General features: G+C 37.8%; 1 protein-coding gene across 2 annotated transcripts; it reads left to right on the top strand.

The window, feature by feature from the left end:
- LOC18777520 (wall-associated receptor kinase-like 1) lies at nt 11,014–14,517 on the top strand. Of its 2 annotated transcripts, XM_020564956.1 has the most exons (3): nt 11,014–11,968; nt 12,626–12,832; nt 13,312–14,517. In XM_020564956.1, the coding sequence occupies exons 1-3, from the start codon at nt 11,038–11,040 to the stop codon at nt 14,475–14,477; spliced, it is 2,304 nt and encodes a 767-aa protein (XP_020420545.1). In that variant the 5' UTR covers nt 11,014–11,037; the 3' UTR covers nt 14,478–14,517. The 2 variants fall into 2 exon arrangements, with proteins under 2 accessions (XP_020420545.1, XP_020420546.1); XM_020564957.1 differs by lacking the exon at nt 12,626–12,832.

The raw sequence follows: 22,979 nt of genomic DNA, 5'->3' as shown, positions 1-22,979 counted from the left end.
AGGCTCAAATGTCATGTGATCCGTAGTGCTCGAGTCGATAATCCATGCGGAGTTTTTGGAGGATGTATGAAAAGTAGAACCTTTGGTGGTGGTGATAGAAGCAGGAGTCTGGGCAACTGGGTCAGCAAAATTGACCGCATGCTTCTGTGAGTCTGCAATAAGATGAAATCGTAGGGGTTCCTGACATCACAGCAGAAGTAAGATGTGATATGAGAAGGTGAGGAATTTGATGTAGGAATTGGATTTAAGAGGTATGTGTATAAGATTTGAGGGATTTGGATTTGGGGAAAATTATGAGGAATTTGATTTAGGGTTTTGGATTTGAATATGAGAAATTTGAGATAAATGTTTAGAGACAACCTAGGATCGATTGCTCTGATACCATGCTAAAATATGAATATGGTTTGAATGTATTAGGTTAACTTTATTCTTCTCCATAAGGAGGTATATATAAGAGTTTACAGGGTGCTTTACAAGGAATTAGATACTGTAAAGAATTAGGAAAGTATCTCCTAATTATACAATGATTTAGCAACTATATAAAAATAGGAAAGTAAATCCCTTAATTAATTAAGGAAATAAATCTCCTTGATTAATTAGGAGGCTTACGTCAACAGGAAGATCCGTACAAAATATGTGCATCTACATTAAAGAAACATACTTGAGAGCCTACAAACCTTATATCCACCATGCCCTAGTGAACAATAGTTCTCAGTTAAAGGTGGGTTTTTTATTTTTTCTTCATTTATCTGCATTAAGATTGGCATTGTGCGTGGACAAGCTGGGAAGTAGTCAAACAAGTAATGTAATGGTGTGCTCATTACCATAACTTTGGTGTTTTGAGTTTCATTTTTATATTATTCCTAGGTTTTATGTAACTTGTTTTGATCCTTTTACAACATGCCAGTGAAGGAGGAAATATGAGTAGTGAAACTTCACCAAATTTGAGACAAGCACAATCTGCATCAACTGCAACTTCTTTCATTTTCTTTTATCTAGTCACTTGTTTCACATCATTATATGCACTAATCACGTATCTTGACTTCATCTATTTCACTTTATCACCAGTCGTACCTTGCACATTGCAATAATTTCATTTTAAATTCCAGTGCAAGATTCTGAATTATTTTCCAACCAGATAATAGTGAATTTGCTTTTTCTTGACTCTAGCTTCAAGTCATCTTAGATTATTTCATTAACTATTAGCCAATCATTGGCTTTGTTGATGAGGAGCCATTCAAGTTTTTCAACATTTTTAAGTGTGAAAGGTTTTCCCAAGGTGATAAAAATGATATGTCTCCCCCAAGACCAAGACCAACACTGCAGAGTTTGAGGGTCCACCAAATGAAAATGGAAGGAATTATTCTTCCCCAATTATGGCAAGAATCCCTAATTTAGTCAAATAATTCCCAAATTGATTGGATTAATTATTTGACCTAGGATCTGTGAAAATTTGCTTTCACAAATGCCCCTAGCTTTTGCGTGGCGCACAGTGACATGGAGGAGGTGTGAATTAATTGTTGGGTTGTCCAACTGCAATTGAGCTTCCTTCTGTGGCTCGGGCTCCTGAGTGAAGGGGTCATTTACTTGCTAATTGTTTGAAATTGGGTTCCCACTTGGAATGGGCTTGGAACTCCTTGTAAGTCAAGGAACCTCATTTTCTTTAAATATAGGGCTCCTCCTTACCTTTTCAAGCTGCAAAATTACTTCCTCAATTTTATGTCAGAGTTCTTGGAAGATTGCTTCGCTTGTTAAGAAGAAGAGGGCATCCCAAGGTAAAATAATCTTGAGTCTTCAAATATATGTTTTTCTTCTCTTTGATTTTTTGGCAGCAACGAGGAGAGGTCTAGCCGAGGGTGGTGTACATAGCTAGCAGTGGGTGGGAGCGACGAAGCTTGGCTGAAGCATAGTAGGGCGCGGAGGTGCAAACCTGCTGCTGGAGGGCTTGTTGTGCAAACGGGCCGGGGCTCACTGGAGGTACCGTGCACGTGCGCTAGTTGGGCCAAATCCTACCCTGGAGTTAGACACATGTGGCATGGGTCCCCCACACGTTGTGCTCAAAAGCGAGCTGGGCTGCTTGAGCTTCGCAGGCATGCGACACGGACTAGGCTGGAGGTATGCAGCATGGGCCTCGAGCACTGAGCTGGAGATGGGCGAGGCAGGCACAGGCCACGGCTGGAGTGCAGTTGGGCGTGAGCTAGAGACGCGCTGGGCTTTTCCTGTAGCTTGGGCTGCTCCACGCAGGACTTTTTTTTTTGTTGTTGGTTTTTTTTTTCTTATGCCACAAACTAGGAATTTTGACTTGCACTTTTCTTCGTTATTTTTGCAGATGCTTAGTGACCATGTCTTTTGACAGGAGAAGCCGGTCACAGAACTCGCAAGTTCCCTTGTACCTGCAGGGTGGCTTCAAAGTACATAAGGAAAGATTTGTGGCAAATCTGCACCGTGTCACCACTGAGGCACAATTCAAAACTTGGCGTGCCACTTTTGACTCTATCATTCCTAAGGACGTGCATGTCAAGTTGGCCTTGCGTGAATCCAAACAATCTAGGCTCTACAATTATCACGTTCCATCCCTTCTACTTTCGCTGGGATTCACGTTTTCGCTGTCAAAGTTCTTTAGGGAGGTGTTTTGCGCCATGGACTATGCCCTGAGCTAGTGTACTCAGAATGTTTATCAGGCGATCATCTGCTTTGAAAATCAGAGCCACTTTTTCAAGCTAGATCTGACTGTGCAAGAATTCTTCTACTTCTTCAAGGTGAAACGCTACGAAAAGTATGCTCAGGTTTGAGTGTGCAATGCCAAACTGTTTGACAGTCTGAGTCAAGTCGATCATGTGTGGCGTACGAACATGCTAGAAGCCAGCAATAAATGGGGAGGGGAGGTTGGCGACGGTCTGCTTGTTCCTCACCTACTGTAACGGTAAGTCGTACCCTATTGATATGCTATTATTATTATTTTTTTGGAATTCTTTGCTGTGTATTCTAACTGACTTCAATCTTCTGCTTGCAGAAAATAACATCCGCAAGAAGCTCGATCTCGGCCCTAACTTTTTTTGTGACACTAATGGTCCTTAAGGTTACCCTCTACACATCAAAATGGTCCCTGCCATTAGCGTGTATCAAATTTTCTGTTAAATTACTGACGTGGCATGTGTATGGAGCCCACATAGTAAATAGCCACGTGGCTTTAAATAAAATGACATGCACCATGCCCTCCCTCTGCTAGCGCCTCCCTCCTCGTGATAGACCCACTTTTTGCCTCTCTGCCTCCTCTTCCTTCCTCATCTTTCTCTCTATCCTAATCCATGTGTTATCTTTCTCTTTCTCTCTTTTTTTAATTGTACAAAGCCAAAAGACTACGGCCTTTACTGCCTATATCCAATCACAAGCAGAACCAAAAAATCCCAAGAGGCTCCATTTCCTCAGCCAAGTATAGCCATAACCTCAGAAGAACCCAAAGAGGCCAAAACAAATATATCTCATATAGTCTTTGGTATTGCAGCCGCAGCCAATCTATGGGGCCATAGGAAAAACTACATCAAGCTATGGCAGATCAGCCTGTAAATTGAGGAAGATGAAGGAGAGAGAGAAATAGAAGGGAGGAAGAGGAGGGAGAGGAGGCAAAGAGTGGGTCTGCGAGGGTAGGAGTGTAGAGGGAGAACTTAGATGGTGTAGGTCTTTTTTTTTTTTTTTTTTATTTATTTTTATTTTTTAATTTTTGGATTTTAAGTTTTAAAATATAATATATTTTATTTAAAGCCACATGGATGTATACTATTGGATGTGTGGGCTCCGCACACATGCCACGTCAACCATTTAGTAAAAAATTTGATGGAAGCTAAAGGCATGGACCATTTTGATGTGTGGAGGGTAACCTTAAGGACCATTGACAGGGACAGACTCAGGATTTCAAAATGGAGTGGGCTAAATTTACCTTGCGTATAAACCTATTAAGTCCATCTCTAATGCTAGATAACTCAAACCCAAATTTTCCGATCTAAAGTAGAACTATTCATGTATATCTCATACTCAACTTTATTAATTGTTTAAAAATGATTTAACTCTAAAAGAATTTTATGTTTAATTTTTTCTTAATTTAATTTTAGTTCATATCACCGTAATTTATTTTCTTGAACATTTAACTTTAAAAAAAATTCAAATTTGGGAAACAAAATTTTGATTCATAAATGGTACAAGGAGATAAAAGATAACATTTATTATCCCTAAAAAAAATTATAACATTTATTACTTGTTTTTTTTTTTTTTTTGATTGGAGCAGATGTATTACTTGTTTCTTTGTCTCAAAATTCTTTTTGATGTTATTGTTACAATATTAAAGCTGAGCTAGGGGTTGTGGTTTTAATTTAAACAAAAATTTGATGGGTAAATGTGGTTTTTAATTAAAGTTTTTTAAGGTTAATTGTTTCTCTGTTCTCAAAACAAAAAGGTTCATTGTTTCACCAAGTCAACGCACAGCTAAGGTCCATTTATATTGATTGGAACTTGAGGTAGGTATGCTGGGTTTGTTATTTTATACTACATAAAAAAAAGAACCGCCTGGGCCATTGCCCATGTTAACCAAAGGGACGGTTCGTCTCTGACTATTGGTGTGACAAAAAAAGTTAAGAACGAAAAATGATAATTTCGCAAACTTAAAGGACCATTTGTAATAAAAAACTAATTTTATTTTAGAAGTATATTTTTGTTAGATAATGTGAGAGTCCAAATTTAAATTTCTCATCGAACTCTCAAATCCTTAGAGTCACCCTGTCTATTTGTAAGGGGCATGCAAACCAAAAAGCCCTTGCAAATTCACATTTAAAAAAAGAAGAAGAAGAAGTGATTTAGGGTCAGTCTCTTGCTCACATAGTACAAAATTCTCTCTAGGAACATAAAGGTGATTATTACAACATCTCAAAATAAATGTCATCAACTTATGAGGCACCACCGCCTCCCTATTCCCTATACTCTTTATCTTAAACCCGCCTACATACCAACCTTGCAAGATTCCTTTACAAACCCACGACGACAATCCTCTTACCAGCGGTTAAAGTATCCCTAATTGCCTTCGGTTATGCCATAATAGCTTACTAACGTGTGACCCGCCTATACCGTCTGCCATCAAAAGAAAAAAGAGGAATATACAATATAGGGTTATAATCTTAATCCCACTATTATAGGGAGTAATTTCAAGACTATACAAAGAAATCTAATATTACAAGGAATTACCTAAAATATAATACAAAAGTCAACACTCCCCCTCAAGTTGGTGCATATATATCACTCATGCCCAAGTTGTCTAAGAACTTCGAAAAAACATGACTCGATACAGCCAATTGGTCTTTCGCTAATCATGTACAATTCAACAATTTGATCGTCCAACTTCTCCTTAATAAAGAACTTATCAACCTCAACATGTTTCATCCTATCATGCTGCACCACATTATTAGCAATATAACGTGCAACTTAATTATCACAAAATAGCTTCATCAATTGACTAGATGCAAAACCCAAATCTTGTAATAACAGTTTATGCCATAGGACCTCACAAATTCCCAGTGCAATACTTTTATATTCAGCTTCTGCATTCAAATGACCAACCACATTCTGCTTCTTAGGGGTGGGCACTCAAACCGGCGAACCGGAAATCCAAACCAAACCGCACCGAACCAAACCGGAAAAAAACCGAGTTGACCAAAAAGTCAAAAACCGGTCAAAAACCGAACCGGACCGGTTCCGGATCCGGTTCCATGTCTTCAAAAACCGAACCGGGCCGAACCGAACCGGTGAAACTAAAAAAATATATAATTTCAATATATATATTTATATTTAATGCTATATTTTTAATTTCACTAAAAAAAACATAATATTTATCCAAGTTCAATGTCAAAATATCTCTATTTTCTCACTTTAATATTTATTTTTTATATGAAATTGAATAATTTGTTAATTTTCAAGTAAAAAAATAATATTTCAGTTGAGAATTGTATTAAAAAGTAATTTAAAAAAATAATTTTTATAATCCGGTTCAAAACCGAACCGAACCGGAACCGGACCGAAACCGGTTCAAACCGAACCGGACAGTTTTTGAATTTTTTTTTATTAAAACCGAACCGAACCAAACCGGATGAATAGTATTGGATCGGTTCTAATTTGAGGCAAAAACCGGTCCAAACCGAACCGTGCCCACCCCTACTGCTTCTTACTCCTTCATGTAACAAAGTTACCTCTTACATAAGTAAAGTAACCCGACGTAGAGCATTTATCATTAATTGATCATGCCCAATCTGCATATATATATATATATATATATATCCCTCAACTCTGGCCATTCTTTGTAAATAAAATCCCTTCAAATATCGCAATATCCTCATAATTGCCTTCAAATGTTGCTCGCTAGGATCATGCATGTACTAGCTGATCACACTCAAGGTATAGGCAAGATCAGGCCTTGTGTGAGCCAAATACATCAATCTCCCAAAAAGTCTCTGATATCGACCTTTATCGACCAATACCGATTCATATCAATCTCAAATAGACTGGAGGCACAATAACTCTACAACCTCAGCTAATTACAGCAGGCAAGTGCCTTTCCTTAACAGCGTCAACCTGGAGCTGCTAAGTATTTTTCTTTTTAATGATGGCGTGAATATTGGTCCTATTACTTTCTTCAGCTACGAGAGGGAAAGGAAACTCACCAACCCTAGAATTTGATGGGGCAGTCCTTTCATTTACTCTCAGACAGACAACGTATTCATTGCAGTTGGTTGTGACCTCTTTGCCCATATGAGCTCAGATCATGATATCTTACACAAGTTGAAATGGCATCTCAAACATGTCATTAGACGCAGCTGCTGTGTATGGCGAGATTCTTTTTATATTTATTATTATGATACTTTTTGTCGTTCCTTTTTTCCGTCTCGCACTTCTTCTGATGGGCGTGGTGCCAGCTTGCTTGACGGAGTGAATAGGTCACCGGATCGACACCAATGCCCCGATTGGATCTTCCCGACTTGCTAGGAGGACTCTTTCAATTTTTGAGCAAAATTGAAAGTTCAATAAGGTTGATAGGATCTAGAGAACTCGGGTTAGACCCTGTCTTTCGACTTCTCCTGACTCTGATTAGGGAATCACGTAGGCGTGCCACTATTGGAAATGAGACCAACCTAATAGACCTGGTGTAAGTGAGATAGTGAGTTATTTTGTTCTACTTGCACCTTGTTCTGAACCTCTATTCAAGCCATTGTGCTCCAAGGGGGGTACTGGCTTGGATTAGTTTTTTTCTATACCTCAACTAAGAGGACTTCAATATTCTTTTACTCGTGTGTGTGTCGGCTAGACAAGTATGAGCGATACCTGATCCAGCAAAGGGAAAAACTGAGATCATGGTTAATAATACCTTGTTTGGGTTTAGAAACCTAATTTAAATTCACGTAACCCTTGAGCTGGGCCAACAATCAATTCGGGCCCGGTGATGTATTTTGGGCCCAATCGACCTTCTATCTCTCGGACTGAAATAGCCCTATTCAGGCCAGGACCCCTTCTTTGGGTCCGAACGATAAATTTAAAAGTGCGAAAGCGAAAAATTAAATTAATCGATATAGATAAGCAATTAAATGAGAAGTACTTAACGAAATAGTTAAAATAGATTCTGCAATCCCCTGATCTTAACTTGATTGTAAGAGGAAGATAAGAGTTCTTAATTACTCCATTTAACTAATTCAAAATATAAATTACAAAGCAAAGAAGAGCTGGAGATTTCTCTATCCAGTCGAACAAATACATGAATTCAAACTGATCATATTAAAAGAAAATCATACCATGAAGATGGCAGAACAACAAAAGATAAACTCAAGAGTAGTCAACTGGTTATCTGGAAATTGAGTAGGTTGGTTTGAAAAGATCTTGAGTTTTTCAAGTATTTTCGAGATGTTGCGTCTAGTTTGGAGAGAGAGTCTTTGTTTTGTGGCGGAGGCTTTTATTTATAGGCCAGGAGGGAGTTGCAATGATAAAGGCTGAGATAGGGTATTTGGATGCCATCCAAAGTCATTCGTTGATTTGTTGATCAAGACTGGTTCATAGGCGGAATGATGGGATATTTCTCACAAAATCGCTGGTCTTTTGTGGCAATCTTCTGACTTATGTGCTTTGTTCCCAGTAGTCTGGTTGGCAATTCGGCTCCTTCTGGTTTTGGTGGCTTTCGTACAGCTCGTTTTCTTGCTGGGTGAGAAGAAAGTCAAGTCGTCATTAATGGTGACAATCTTCTTGAGATCCTCACATGGGTCAATGCGCAACGGTTACCGATCTTTTTAACTTTAGTGCATCTGAAAGGTTTGGGCTTCTTGTCTTCATGGCCTTTTAATGATTTCTTTTACTCATCGCAGACCCTTTTAAGCAAAAAGAGATCCTCTGGTCTTTAGGAAAAGAAAAAGGACGCTGGGCCTGGGCCCTAAAATATATTATTTTGAGAAGTAGGCCATTTTTGGTCCATTCTCCAAAATTGGGTACAAACACTTTTAAAGCGCTTAGCCAAAATACATCATTTGGTTCATGTGCATTCAAATTATTTTTAATGATCTGGCTTCAAAAAGACATCATTTTGAGCCAGGCTTTATAGCCAAAAAAAAAAAAAAAAGAAACCCACCCCCCTGTTTACCTAGCACCACCCCACCCCAAAAACCCTCAATTTTCATATTATCTCACTAAGATCTACACTGGAATCTATAGGCTTGTTCCTTGCAACAGCTTTTAAGATGAAACCACGATCATCTTCACTAGTAGGGGAACATAAAATATGCTTATTACCAACGTGTTTGGGCTAGAGTGGGCTCTAGCCAGACTTTGGAGAGAGACAAATTAGGCTTAGTTGTATAAGCTCAATTAAAAAAAATAAAAATAATAGACCACCACTTTTTCTAGAAAGCAGCCTCACATCTACAAGCAAATACTTTAATACTTCAATTACTAAAGTTTTTTTTTTCTCTCTCCTTTGGTTTATTCAGCTTTTGATTTGGCTCAAATAATGTTTATATGTCTCTCTAATTTTGTTTTTTCAAATTTATTGATTTTGCTTCTTTTGAGAATTTTGAAATATGGACCCTCCTTAACTAAACCACTCCGCTGAGCCAAAGTCCTCGAGCTTCAAATTGTTCTTCGTCTGAGTCTCTGAATTTTAGTTTTTTTAAGTTTTCTTTGTTTGTTGAAGGTTTCTTTGTTCATATATCTCTCTAGAAATAGTATTTTTTATTATAATGAATTCTGAAAATAGTTTTTAATTTGAATGATATATACTGAATTAGTAAAAAGTATAGCACTTTCATGAATTTGAAGGAAATATTGCTTTATATATATATATATATCTAAATTAGGGCTTATAATTGATACAAAAAATAATAATAATAATTAGGCCACCCCTGTAAATATTCCTGGATCTACCAAACCCCCCCTCGGGCTGCGCGGCACCTCGCCCCCAAAACAACAACAAAAAAACCCCAAAATCAACATTTCTTCCTGCTTGTCATAATTGATTATGGTTTTGTGTTTTGATTAGGTGATTTAGGAATGAAAGTGCTATTGTCTAATTTTTCAATGTTATTTTCTTGTAAAAAAATTTCAAAACTTTTACATTATGACCCTATATCCTAAGAATCCTGGATTCACCATTGTTGAGACACGAATACAAATCTAATTAACACCAAATACTGTTCAATAACTCATGTCTCCATCCAAGCTGCAGGAAGTACCTGTGCTCCTTCTATGAATCATCTAATTAACACCAAATACTTTTCATTTAAAAATCATAAAATTTTGGTTTTCTTTTTTTAAATTGTAAATTATTTAAAAATATATATTGTATTTTAAATACACTTTACACTATATTATTGGAGATGTGGGCACCACATATATGGCATATCAATAAACAAATGGAGTTTTCAAAAAATAATTTAATATTCATAAAACTTAAAAATGAAAAAACTAAGAGTTTAGGGTTCATAAATGGTCCTCAAGGTTAAAATCCTTCTATAAATGGTTTTTTCATTTTTAAATTTTATGAATTTTAAATTTAAAAAATTAAAAAATTTCGCAGGGACCCAGTGATAAGTACATGAACCTCAAAGATATTTTGTGATATATACATGCCACGTCAGCAAAACTAACAGAGTTTTTGACGGAACCTAACTGCAGGGATCATTTGTGATCACCTTGAGGACCACGAATGACATAAAAAAACATTAAGAATGCAATTTGATACTTTTGCAAATCTTAGGGATGTTTTATGATATTAAGCCTTTTATTCATATATACGATAATGGTTTTATCCTCCATTGAGAAGGTTAAGACAAATAATTATTTGCTTTGCTAATTAAATATTCCATGCTTCCGACAAGACATCAGATAAGATACTTTTTATTTTTTATTTTTAGTATTTTTTTAAATAAAGCAGATAGGAAACTTAAGAAAGGAGGAAGAAGCAAAATAATTGAAACAGCAACAATATTAAAACCCCAGCTAAAAAAACCAACAACAACTAAACAATATTAATCATGCTTGTCTTAGTAACCCGTAGCGTGTCAGCCATCAAAAGAGGGCCAAGCCAAACCGGGAGATGTCGCGTGGCTCCAAGCAGCCAATCTGTCAGCAACTGAGTTCTTCTCTCTATAAATATAAAAAACTTGGAACATGAGTCTTCCTTGAATATCATAAAAAACTTCCAACATATACTTTGTTTTCTAAAAGGAAGAGAAAGGTAGAAAAATAAAGAAGATACGACTTCACTTTCTTTAAATTTTATTTGGTAAAGATATGTACACACGTACTTTAATACAAAAAATGATCATTTACTTGAGAATTTTATATTTTATAGCATGAGGTAAACATGGCTAGTTAGAAATTCATGTACACAATACTTTCCGCCAAATTCATGTACACACGTACTTTTCAATGCATGTTCCTTTTTTCGGAGCTATATAAAGTTTGATCATTACATCAATTTGGACTGCAAAAATCAAACTCTGCAAATCAGTTTGATAAATAATGAATTTCATATCCATTATTCTGTTGTTATGGCGCATAATAATACTAAGTTGTGGCTATGGAGCTGCAACAACTAGTGCAGCATCACTGCCTATAGCAAAGCCTAATTGCACAACGCATTGTGGAGATGTTGCCATCCCATACCCTTTCGGGATTGGACCTAGCAAAGATTGTTACTTGGATAAATGGTTTCAAATAGACTGCAGGCACACCAACTCTACAACCTCAGCTAATTACAGCAGGCAAGTGCCTTTCCTCAAGAGCGTCAACCTGGAGCTGCTAAGTATTTCTCCCTTTGAAGATGGCAGTGGCACGCAATCGGTTCAGGTTAAGAACCCTATTACTTTCTTCAGCTGCAAGGGAAAGGAAACTCGCCAACCCCAGAATTTGACGGGCAGCCCTTTCATTTACTCTCAGACATACAACACATTCATTGCAGTGAGTTGTGACCTCTTTGCCCTTATGAGATCAGATCATGGGACTCTCGCTGGTTGCTGGTCGATTTGTCGAAACAATACGGGCGGCGACTTTAGCACCTGCTATAAAGGTATTGACTGTTGCGAAGGTTTCCTTCCAAGCTATGAACTCACCAATTTTAGTATTGAGATACCATCAAATTCATCAACATCAGATCCAATGGGCGATTGCAAGTATGCATTTTTGGTTGACTCTAGTTTTATGAATAACTTAACGAATTTTGAAGACGTGAAGGATATGGACAGCGTTCCTGTGGTGCTAGACTGGATGTTAAATGTAGATGACTATGGTGAAAGATTCAGTGAAGGATTCAGAGAAAAACCAGACCTGACTGGTAACCAATCAACACCCTTTTGCACCAATGATTCGACTTCTCAGTACAACCGGAACACGATGACTTGTATCTGTCCGCCAGGCATGGAAGGAAATCCTTATCTTCTCCAACTTTGTCAAGGTACGCAAACTGAATCTCTTCTTTCTGGATTTAGATTGATCCTTGATTTCTAATCTCAGTGGTCTACTATAAAATAGTAAAGATATTTACCTCAGTGGTTGAGGTTGCAAACCCCATGGCATCAGTTCGAATCCTCCCCTCCCCTTAAGAGTAGACTATCCATCGAATAAATTCATAAAAAAAAGAAAAAAAGAGGGCCTCATATATGGAAATGATTATGCAGAAAGCACTTTTGCGCATGCTCATAAACAGTTTTTTTGAAATCGTTAGGATTTGCATTAATAAATATGTTTATCTTAATTCAAACCCCTCAATCAAATCCTCTCATTATTTTCGTTTGTTATGTATAAATATGTTTATCTTAATTCAGTACAAAGAATTTTTCTTAATAATCTAGATTACTGATCTGTTATCATTTTGTCGAATAATGTAAAATCACGTATCGAAAACTTAACAAAATAACTAAAACATATAATGATTGGTTCTAGCCAGATAAGTAACTAGAATTCGAATTGAGTTTATTCTAGTATAATATATCTTTTCACCTTTTGATGAAATTTGAACATGCGATTCTTATGTGAGTGAGTTTTTTTTTTTTTTTTTTCCCGAAATATATGATTGAGTTTGGACTGAAGCATATAGTCATCATCATTTCAGATATTGATGAATGCAAAGACATTGTTACGTGTATGAGCGACAATGCATGTGAGAACTTTGTTGGGGGTTATAGATGCTACTCCAATACAACTGACGTTGAGTGTGAGTATTTTGCTGTTGGCAATGGTGGCTATAATAATACTGGCTGCCACTCCAGAATCACATCAGAATGGACTTCTGGAATCCAATTCCAAAATATTATTTTAGGTATAGTGCTCCTATATGCTATCCTAGAACTTTATATCTCAAAATAATATTATATCTATCTTGAGTTAATTACACTAACATCCCCTAAAATTTTAAGGTTTTTCACAAAATTCCCTAGGTTTTAGAAATTATATGAACACCCCTTGAGGTTTTAAATTGTTTTCACAAAACCCCTTTCCATTGATTTTTATCCAAAAGAATGATTGAGGTTAATTTTGTCATTTGCATAAATTTTTTTTTAAAAATCAAATCAAATCATCAAATTTTATACAAATAATCAACAAAAAGAGGTTTCGACTGAAAACCTTAGGGGTATAAGTGTAAGTAACTCTATGTATCTTCCAATATGTAATGTTATTCAACATTTGTTTTGTTACAATATTATTCAACAATGATTTATTCAATTATTTTCGTGTTTAGAAAAGATAATGGATATAATTCAGTTAATTTTAAGCTCCTATGGAAACCTACTGATGCAGGCCTTGGCTCCGGTGTTGGGCTATTGTTACTACTCATTGGTGCATGGTGGGTAAACAAAATCGTGAAGAAAAGGAAAACCATCGCACGCAAGAAAATGCTTTTCAAACGAAATGGTGGTTTATTGTTAGAGCAACAGTTATCGTCTGGCGAAGTTAATGTTGACAAAATCAAGTTATTCAATTCAAAGGAATTAGAAAAGGCCACCAACAATTTTAGTATTGATAGAATTCTTGGTCATGGAGGTCAAGGTACCGTTTACAAAGGCATGTTGGTGGATGGAAGAATTGTTGCGGTAAAGAAGTCCAAAATGGTGGACACAAGCATGCTCTCGGAATTCATCAATGAGGTTGTAATTCTATCACAAATCAACCACAGAAATGTGGTTCAAATTATGGGTTGTTGTTTAGAGACCGAAGTTCCACTTTTGGTCTACGAATTCATACCGAATGGAACTCTTTCTCAATATATCCAAGGGCAGATTGAGGAATTCTCACTCACTTGGGAAATGCGGTTGCAAATTGCCACCGAAGTTGCAGGAGCTCTTTCGTACTTACACGGTGCAGCTTCCGTTCCCATATATCATAGAGACATCAAGTCTGCCAACATACTTTTGGATGGACGATACAGAGCAAAAATTGCAGATTTTGGAACTTCAAGATCAATTTCCATTGACCAAACTCATCTAACCACATGTGTACATGGAACATTTGGTTACTTGGACCCAGAGTACTTTCAATCAAGCCAATTTACGGAGAAAAGTGACGTCTATAGCTTTGGAGTGGTCCTTGTTGAACTCTTGACAGGGCAAAAACCAATTTCTGCAGTAACATGGTCACAAGAAGAAGAATACAGAAGTCTTGCCACATATTTCCTTACCTCGATGCAAGACGATCGTCTGTTTAATGTTGTTGATGCTCGAGTTCTGAAGGAGGGCTCTGAAACAGAAATCCAGGTAGTCGCTAACCTTGCAAGGAGATGCTTGAATTTGAATGGAAGAAACCGTCCTACAATGAGAGAGGTTACATCAGAGCTAGAGGCTGTACAAATGTCAAGAAAACCTTCCATTAGTGCTCAGCAAAATTCTGAAGGGGTTGATTTTGTGGAAGACGTTTCAGTTTGGCATTGGGATGTTGAATCACTTTCAGAAGTGTCGGCTAGCTACTAAAAACATGGGTTTATGCCATTGTTGCCATCTACATGTTATAGTGAATTTCTTTTAATGAAATAAACTTTGTTTCACATATATATTTTTTTTTGATGAAAAAAGGGGGCAAAAACCCCAGAAGACAACCTACACCAGCAAATCAGTAGGAACTAGCCTAGATCTAGTAATTCCTAACAAATCATCAATCAAACTAGGCCCAATCCAAGCTGGAGCATCAACAAAAATATAAAAACCCAGGTCTAAGTTATAGCTCCAGGTCGCCAAGCAATCAGCAACACTGTTTTTCTCTCTGTAAACGAACGCTGCAGCAGTTGATCTTATGCATCAGCTCCCAGCAACTAGCAACTAAGGCAGCAAAAGGATGAACATCAGTAAGGCCCTGCTTCTGGATCAACTGGACAGCAAGTGCTGAATCTATTTCAACAACAAGGTTATTAATCTCTTTGTCCAAAGCAAGCTTCAACCCAAAAAATAATCCCCATATTTCTGCCTCAAGAATTTGCCCCTTCCCCAAGTTCACAGCAAAGCCTTAAACCAGTGTTGCCCCTTCTCTCTGTAAACGAACTGGCCAGAAATAGGAGGTTCCCACTTTAGATCAACCTGGACTTTATGATTATGCTTACTCAAGACATGAGAAGCCTTAAACCAGTCATGGACAGCACGAACAATAAGCTGTTTAGGATCAGAAGACACATCTTCATCCCCTTGAAAAACTTGGTGATTTCTCCATTTCCACACATACCAACAAGTAAAGATGAACACCAGACTCCAGGGGATATTACTACACCAAACTGCCTGGGAGAGAAGATTAGTCTGGAACCAAGGCAGAAAATCCATTTGAAAGAAATGGCCCTGATGACGAGGCATTAAAACAATATTCCATATATCTCTAGCCTTATAGCAATCACGAATAATATGTAAAGTAGTTTTAATAGGCTACTCACAAACACCACAAGAAGCATCAAGAGTCAACTATCTTCTAACTCTTTGCTCATTGGACAGAATTTTACCTTGCGCAGTAAACCAAGCAAAGATCTTCAATTTAGGAGGTATCTTTAGTTTCCACAAAGAACTGAAACTATAATCAGACCATGAGGGACCCTTAAAGAACATATTGTAAGCGGTTTTAACAGAGAAAACTCCATTGGCAGTTCCTTTCCAAATCTGGCAATCCTGCAAATTACTAGCAAAACCCACAGGATAATTAACAACATGTTGAACAAGATCTTCCGTTAAAGCTCTTCGTAATTTATCCAGATCCCACCACTCATTTTTAAAAAAATTGGAGACAGAGCAATCTATATCCTCAATATGCAAGACCCCATCATGCTTCAACAAAGGCTCATCAACCCTCCAACCTATACCTTGCCTTAACAACTCCACCCCATACATAACACCCTTCCAAGTGGTAGAACAATCCTGTCGTAACATCAAAGAAGAATCTAAGGCAGATTTCCCTTTAAGATATTTAGACTCATAGATCTTAGCCCATAAGCCCTTGTCGTTTTTATGTAATCTCCACCCAACTTTAGCCAAAAGGGCCTTATTCATGGCAGTAGTTTTTTTAAAACCTAAACCCCCCTTGTGCTTAGGACGACAAGCTAAATCCTATTGACAGAGGTGGATCTTAAGCTTTTTCTCACTGCCACCCCAAAAGAAGTTACGATTTAATTTGTCCAGCTCTTGCCCAACACTAACAGGCAACTTGGAGGTCTGCATAGCATAGATTGGAACAGCAGAAGTGACAGCTTGTATAAGAGTTGCTCTACCAGCCAAAGAAAGAAACTTTGACTTCCAAGAAGCAAGCCGCTTATGCACTTTATCAATTAAACTGCCATAGGTTAATTTAGTAATTCTAGAATGCAACATAGGCATGCCTAGGTACTTACCAAGGTCCTCAGTAAGAGGGGAGCCACAAATCAGACTTACCTCCTTAGCTGTCTCCTTCATTGTATTAGGAGAGCAGAAAACTACAGATTTATCATAATTCACTGTTTGCCCAGAAGCATTGCAAAACCTCTTCAGACAACTCTTTAGCACCCTAGCTTGAGTAGAATTAGCTTCAGCAAAGAGAACTAGATCATCTGCAAAAAATAAGTGAGATACAGCTGGGCAAGATTGAGAAGATTTAAGAGGTTTCTACACTCATTTTTTAACAGAATCCCCAATAAGATGAGAAAGTTTCTCAATACACATCACAAAGAGATAAGGAGATAAAGAGTCTCCTTGTCTAATGTCATTCTTAGGAAGAAACTGATCAGTAAGCTCACCATTCATGCAGATTTGATACCTCACAGTAGAAACACAACTCAAAATCAATTTAGTGATAGGACAAGGTAACCCCAACTCCACTAACACATGCTCAACAAACTTCCAATTTAATCTGTCGTAAGCTTTAGACAAATCAATTTTCCAGGCCATAAAGCCTTTCTTTCCCTTAGACAACTTAAATTTATGCATCAACTCCTGAGCAATAAGGATGTTGTCTGTGATTTGCCTACCAGGCATAAAACTTACTTGGTTAGGGCTGATGATATGAGGCAGAATATGTCTTAATCTAGCAACCAAAACTTTGGAAATAACTTTATAAAGGGTGGAGCAATGGCTTATGGGTCGAAAATGCACCATAGTCTGCGGGCTGTCAACTTTAGGGACCAAGGTGATTAGAGTATAGTCAAGCTTTTTTGGGATTCGACACTCCTTAAAAGTATTCACCACCATTTGAAAAATATCATCAGCACATTGATTCCACTTACTCTGATAAAAGCAAGCAGGGAACCCATCTACACCAGGGGCTTTAAGGCCACCAATATTAAAAAGACTAGTCTTAACCTCAGTCATATTAATTGGTTGAACCAAACCATGCAGATCAACCAAATCAACAGAGGGGAAAAGGTTAGGGAGATCAATCACATAGTCACCAAGAGAAGTAGTAGAAAAGAGATTGGAAAAATGATCCACAACCAAGATTTTTAAACCGTTAGCCTCCTCAATCCAAATACCATTAGCATTCTTCAGCCTTTCAATCTTATTTTTTCTCCTTCTTATGATAGTAGTAGTGTGGAAGAACTTGGTGTTTCTATCACCATCGTGTAGCCAAGTAATTCTAGATTTTTGTTGCCAAAACACAGCTTCTTGCTGAAGAACGTTATTAAAATCATCAATCAAAGAGGTTTCCAAATTACTAAGAAACCTATTAGGCCCCTTGCATAAAGCTCTCTGGATACCAGCAATTCGAGCCAACAACCAACTTTTTCTCTGGCCCAGCTGTCCAAAGACATTGATATTCCAATGTTTAAGATGCTCAATTAAGGCAAAAGTCTTCTCCACAGCTGTACCATCACCAGGACCCCAAGCTTCAGAAATAAAATCATTAAACTTCTCGTGATGAAGCCACATCGCTTTAAATCTAAAGGACCTTAAGGCAGGGGAGGTTAAAAAACACGAAGTAAGATAGATCTTAATAGGGTTATGATTCGACATGGTTCTTGGTAGATGTCTCACAGTGGCCTCAGCAAACAACCCCCTCCACTCCAAATTACATATAGCTCGATCAAGCATTTCAAAGACTCCCTTATTATTCCAAGAAAATTTAGGGCCCGAGAAACCCAAATCAACCATAGCATTGCAATCAAACCAGCTTCTAAAACCTTTCAATCTACAAACAAGAACTCCTCCTAGCTTATCATTCACATTCAACATTTCATTAAAATCACCAGCAATTAACCAAGGCAAAAGTTGACAATCAGCGGTAAAACTAAGATACTCCCATTGCTTTGCTCTTTTAATACCACAAGGGCTAGCATATACAGCTGTAAACAACCAAGGAGACTGGCCAGGCCAAGCCACAGAAGCAGAAATAGATTGGTCTGAAGTCCCCAAAATATCAACATGAACTTCAGTAGCATCCCAAAGCAACCAAAGACCACCAGAAAAACCAGTAGCATCCACAATTTCAAAATTAGAAAAACCTAGGGATTGAGCAATAGAAGTAGCTTTACCACCGCTTATACAAGGCTCACATATGAACAAGATGTCCATATGATGAGAACGGATCAAATCCATCATATTAGTCTTGAATTTTGTGCTAGCAGCACCTCGAACATTCCAGCAGACAATATTCATAAAAGCAAGTAGAAAGGTAAGAGGACCCCAAGGGCTAAACCCTTTATTAAATACCAACAGTCATACCTCCACCATCGTTGAAGGTATTGCCTGCCAAGTTCTCACCACATAGAATAGCTTGACCTTCCAAAAGATCCATTTTATCAGCTTGACACAAGCTATCAGAAACATTAGAGTTCAACGTATCCTTATCACCCTCAGAATCAGTGCTCCCCACACTACTAGCATCTTTCTCACTTATATTAGGCGGTTGATGACCAAAGATGTAGACACCTTTCTCATGCTGACTCTTTTGATCAGTGACCCAACTAGTGATTTGATCATTAACAGGGCTAGAACAATCAAACTTCTTTCCCTGAACAACCTTCTTTCCAATACGAGTTACCTTTCTTGAAGACACTTTTGAAGGACCACCACCTTTCCTGAAACTCATATCACCAGGGCCTTTCCCCTCAAAAGGCTTATTGGAGATATCATTCAAAGCACTTCTAAACACGGGCTTAGCATTCTTAGTTTTAGTCCATACTTTCTTGCCATGCTCCACATTAGAAGAAATGAGCTATTAAAATTGGACTTGTCTTGCTCAACAAACACATCACTAGCCGTCTCATCTCTTCCAAGATTGTCACTAAGGTTCCTAAGCGCATCAAAACGTGATCCCTTAACCTTTGCACCAAAAACCTTACCACTAGAGGGTTTAAAATCAGGCTTAGGTCGCCTGCGAGATTGAACATTCATCCATGGACCTCTTAAACCAGAATCAGCCAAAGGATCATTCACACTAGCCCCATCAGAACCAGTTTTCATTTTATCTGAATCATCAACAACTATACTCTCTGTGTTCACATCTGCAGGCACCTTAACTCTCAACTCACAATTTTCTCTTTTATGCCCATATCTTTCACAATGGTAACAAATATCAGGCAAACCTTCATACTCAATGTTGTACCAATTTTGATTGATTTGTATAAAAGCCTCCAAGGGTTTAGTTAAATCTAACTCCACACACAACCTTGCAAACTTACCACGATTTTGGGCCGTGGTCAGCGAATCAATTTTTAATAATTTGCCCAGCATATTACCAATCTGCTTCAAGGACCAAACGTCAAAGCACTCCAGTTGAATAGCCGAGACCCTGACCCAGGCTGCCATACGGGTAATATGAGCAGTGGCTGGGCAAAAACCAGGTCTCCATTTTTGCATTACCAGATATTGTCCCGCTACGATCCAAGGACCACTAGTCAGAATAAAGTTTAGATCCTCTTCAAGATCAAATTTCACCACATAGTAATCATTAACCAAATCTATCAACTTCCATGCCCATTTCAAACTCCATTTCTGCTGTAATCTAGCATGAATATAATTATAGGTATGAGATTTACCTAACAATTTGATAATCAGAGCATTTCTCCAAGGCTTACATAAGCGATCCATAGCCCGATTAGAGAATTGAATACTTGGCCCACATTCTCCATTAGAAATTAGAACATCTTCTTCATCATTTAAATCATCATAATCAGCATTAAGGGAACTGATATCAATTCCCACATTTTTCTCCAAACTGACCTTGTTCATCAATTTGTCACGAAAGCTTTCAGCTCCAAAAGTTGAATTCGGCACAGGACCATGTTCAGATTCAGACATCACATGCTCCATCAGAGAGGGACTGGGCTGATCATCCATATTGCACACAAGGGCGCACTCATCTCCAACCCGAACTCGCTTCATTGAACGGTAGGTTTTAAGGAAAACCCCTGGCGATCCTTCCTCCATAATCAAAGAGGGTGTACCACAAGTAGAACCAGCAACAAATGATTAAGAACAAAACCTAGAAGCCACCGTGGCCTCCAGTACGACAGAGTCAAAAACGAAATCGCAGATCTGAAAAACTCAGAAAATTTGACCGCGCGTGGGGCGCGTACCAAAAACTCGTGATGTAGGCACAAAGTTTTTACAGTTGAAGATTTTTTGGATATAAACTTTGTTTCATTTGAAGTTGTTGTACACATATGATAAGTTTTTCTTATGATCTCATTACTTCAACGCTTCCTGTACTTGGGGGGAAAACAAGAATCAGCTTAATTTTGTGTATAAACCAAATTTCCAGCTATATCCTAATTTAAAGTAAAAACCAATCAAGGATTATAATATTCTCTCATAGTTCTCATATTTTAAAATGGTATCAGAGAGACAATCTTGGAATTGCTAACTCTAGTTTCCAACCCCCACCACCGCTACGGGGGTTGATGATTTTTTCAACCCTCATGGAGGTAGCACCACCGACTCCTTCTCTCATTCTCAACCAACCATAGCCGGGTTGAGTGCCCAGAAGGCTCAGCTCTTATAGATGTAGACTTTGATCCCAAATTTAATCCTGAATCAGGATCCTATTTTGATGACCCCGAACCCGATCTTGAATCAAGACTTTCCTTTTGTAAAGTCCGATGATCAATTGACGGATATTTTGACAAAAGCAATTTCTAGTAAAACGTTCCACAATTCACTTGACCAGTTGGGCATTGGCGACATCTGTGCACCAACGCGAGGGGGAGTGTTGGTGTGACTTGTAAACCATTGACTTTCTTTCCATACACACCAAGGATTCCTATTATAATTATATTTAATTTACTTTAATTCATAATTTCCTACAGTAAATAGAAATAGGAATTTATTATTTACTTGCCCATTCAGGTTTCGTTGTATTATAAATATGACCTCCTACAAGGAGAAGACTACATAGAAAATTCCCACAAACAAATATTCTCTCATAGTTCTCATATTTTAGCAATCTCTACGTACTCTTTAAATTTTTTCCAAATTTTTTCATAATGTTAATTAGAACAATAATGTTTATCATGATCAAAATATACATGTATGAATGATAATATATATATATTGGCAACATTAATTATTAACAGGAGTAGAAGCCCAGTAAGACACACTACTACATTTTACGATTTGCGCGACGAAGACAATTTCGTTGCGCAGAGTTACATTTAGTCGCACACACTCAAGCGCGACAGAAAATTCGTCGCGTACAATCTGTCGCGCAAAGAGCGTGAAGAAAGACTTTGCGCAACCAATTCTTTCACTCGTCGCGCAAAATTGTGCGACGGTTACCCTTCGTTATACAAAAGGTTCAGAGACGACACAATAGTTTGTCGCACGAACTTATGCCCGACGAAAGAAGGTTCGTCGCCACAACAATGTACGACGGATAATATTCATCGCGCGATACGTCTCGTAGACATTTGCGGCACCAAGAGTTCTTCGTCGCGCAATTCGTGTCTACACATTTTGCGCGACGAAAAACTATTGTCGCGCATATCCTTTTTGCGCGACAAAGCGCAAGAATAAATTATATGTAGTTAAAAAAATGTATCATTTTTATTTCGTAATATGTAAATTTGTGCGAGACGAGAAATATTTTGTCGCGCAAAATTAATATATATATTATTTAATTTTGATATTATTTTTTTTATTTTATAAAAAAATAAATTTGGTTTTTTTTTTTTTGGGTAATAAAATGAAATTCCAATAAATAAAATGAATTGTAAAGAACAGATTTATTATATAAAATAAAATAAATGTATGCTGCAAGAGAAATATTTAAAAAATAATTATGAAAATAAAAAACCTAATCAAATAATGTTCCAAAATCTACATTGTCGTATGGCACATGCGGTTCAGAGGTCTGGGGGTCTACGTGGGCCGTCGTTTGGTGGGGATGCTCGGGATGGACAGGCTCGGAGGTCGGCACATCAAAATGCGGGACTGGAATGCCGGACTGTGCGAGGGACTGCAGAATGACCGACATCTGTGTCTGAAGAGTGGCCACCTGTACTGTCAAAGCAGTGACTTGACTGTTTGACTGCGCTAATGAACGGGGTCTGGGTTCCCTCCGCCTGGCATTCCCCATCCCTCGACAATATGTCCCCGGTCTCCTCCCTAGAGTCTGATCCAATGTCTCCGTCAAGATCTGAAACCCAGCATCCTGTGGAGGATCCATAGACTCAATCGGAGTATCGAGAGGAAGTTGGGAGGCGGACTCCTGAAGAACCAACTGACTCCTCTCCACCATCGTCGTCTGTTTAGCATAACATAAAATATAAATTAAAACATTCATATAATAACCTTTAAACTTGAATGCGTAACATAAGAATTAAAATTAAATAATACTTACATAAATGGACTCGGCCAACTCATTCCCAGGTCGAACATAAACGTCGCCAAATACGTCGATCTCTGGGAATTTGGACCCCCCCTAAATTGAACAAGAGAAGAAAAATATTAGTACGGAAAAATAAATTAAGAATAATGAAATATTAAAAATTAAATAAAAATTATTTTATTATTACCTGCCGCCGTGCATCCATC

Source organism: Prunus persica, chromosome G5 (assembly GCF_000346465.2).
Source record: "Prunus persica cultivar Lovell chromosome G5, Prunus_persica_NCBIv2, whole genome shotgun sequence".
In the NCBI taxonomy this organism is placed as follows: domain Eukaryota; kingdom Viridiplantae; phylum Streptophyta; class Magnoliopsida; order Rosales; family Rosaceae; genus Prunus; species Prunus persica.
This window is presented reverse-complemented; position numbering and strand designations above follow the sequence as displayed.

What these genes read in the sequence shown, in the direction of transcription:
- LOC18777520 (XM_020564956.1), top strand. Translation starts at nt 11,038, where the DNA reads ATGAATTTCATATCCATTATTCTGTTGTTATGGCGCATAATAATACTA. An exon ending in TCTTCTCCAACTTTGTCAAG is followed by an intron (nt 11,969 to 12,625) that starts GTACGCAAACTG and finishes TCATCATTTCAG; the next exon opens with ATATTGATGAATGCAAAGAC. An exon ending in ATTCCAAAATATTATTTTAG is followed by an intron (nt 12,833 to 13,311) that starts GTATAGTGCTCC and finishes CTACTGATGCAG; the next exon opens with GCCTTGGCTCCGGTGTTGGG.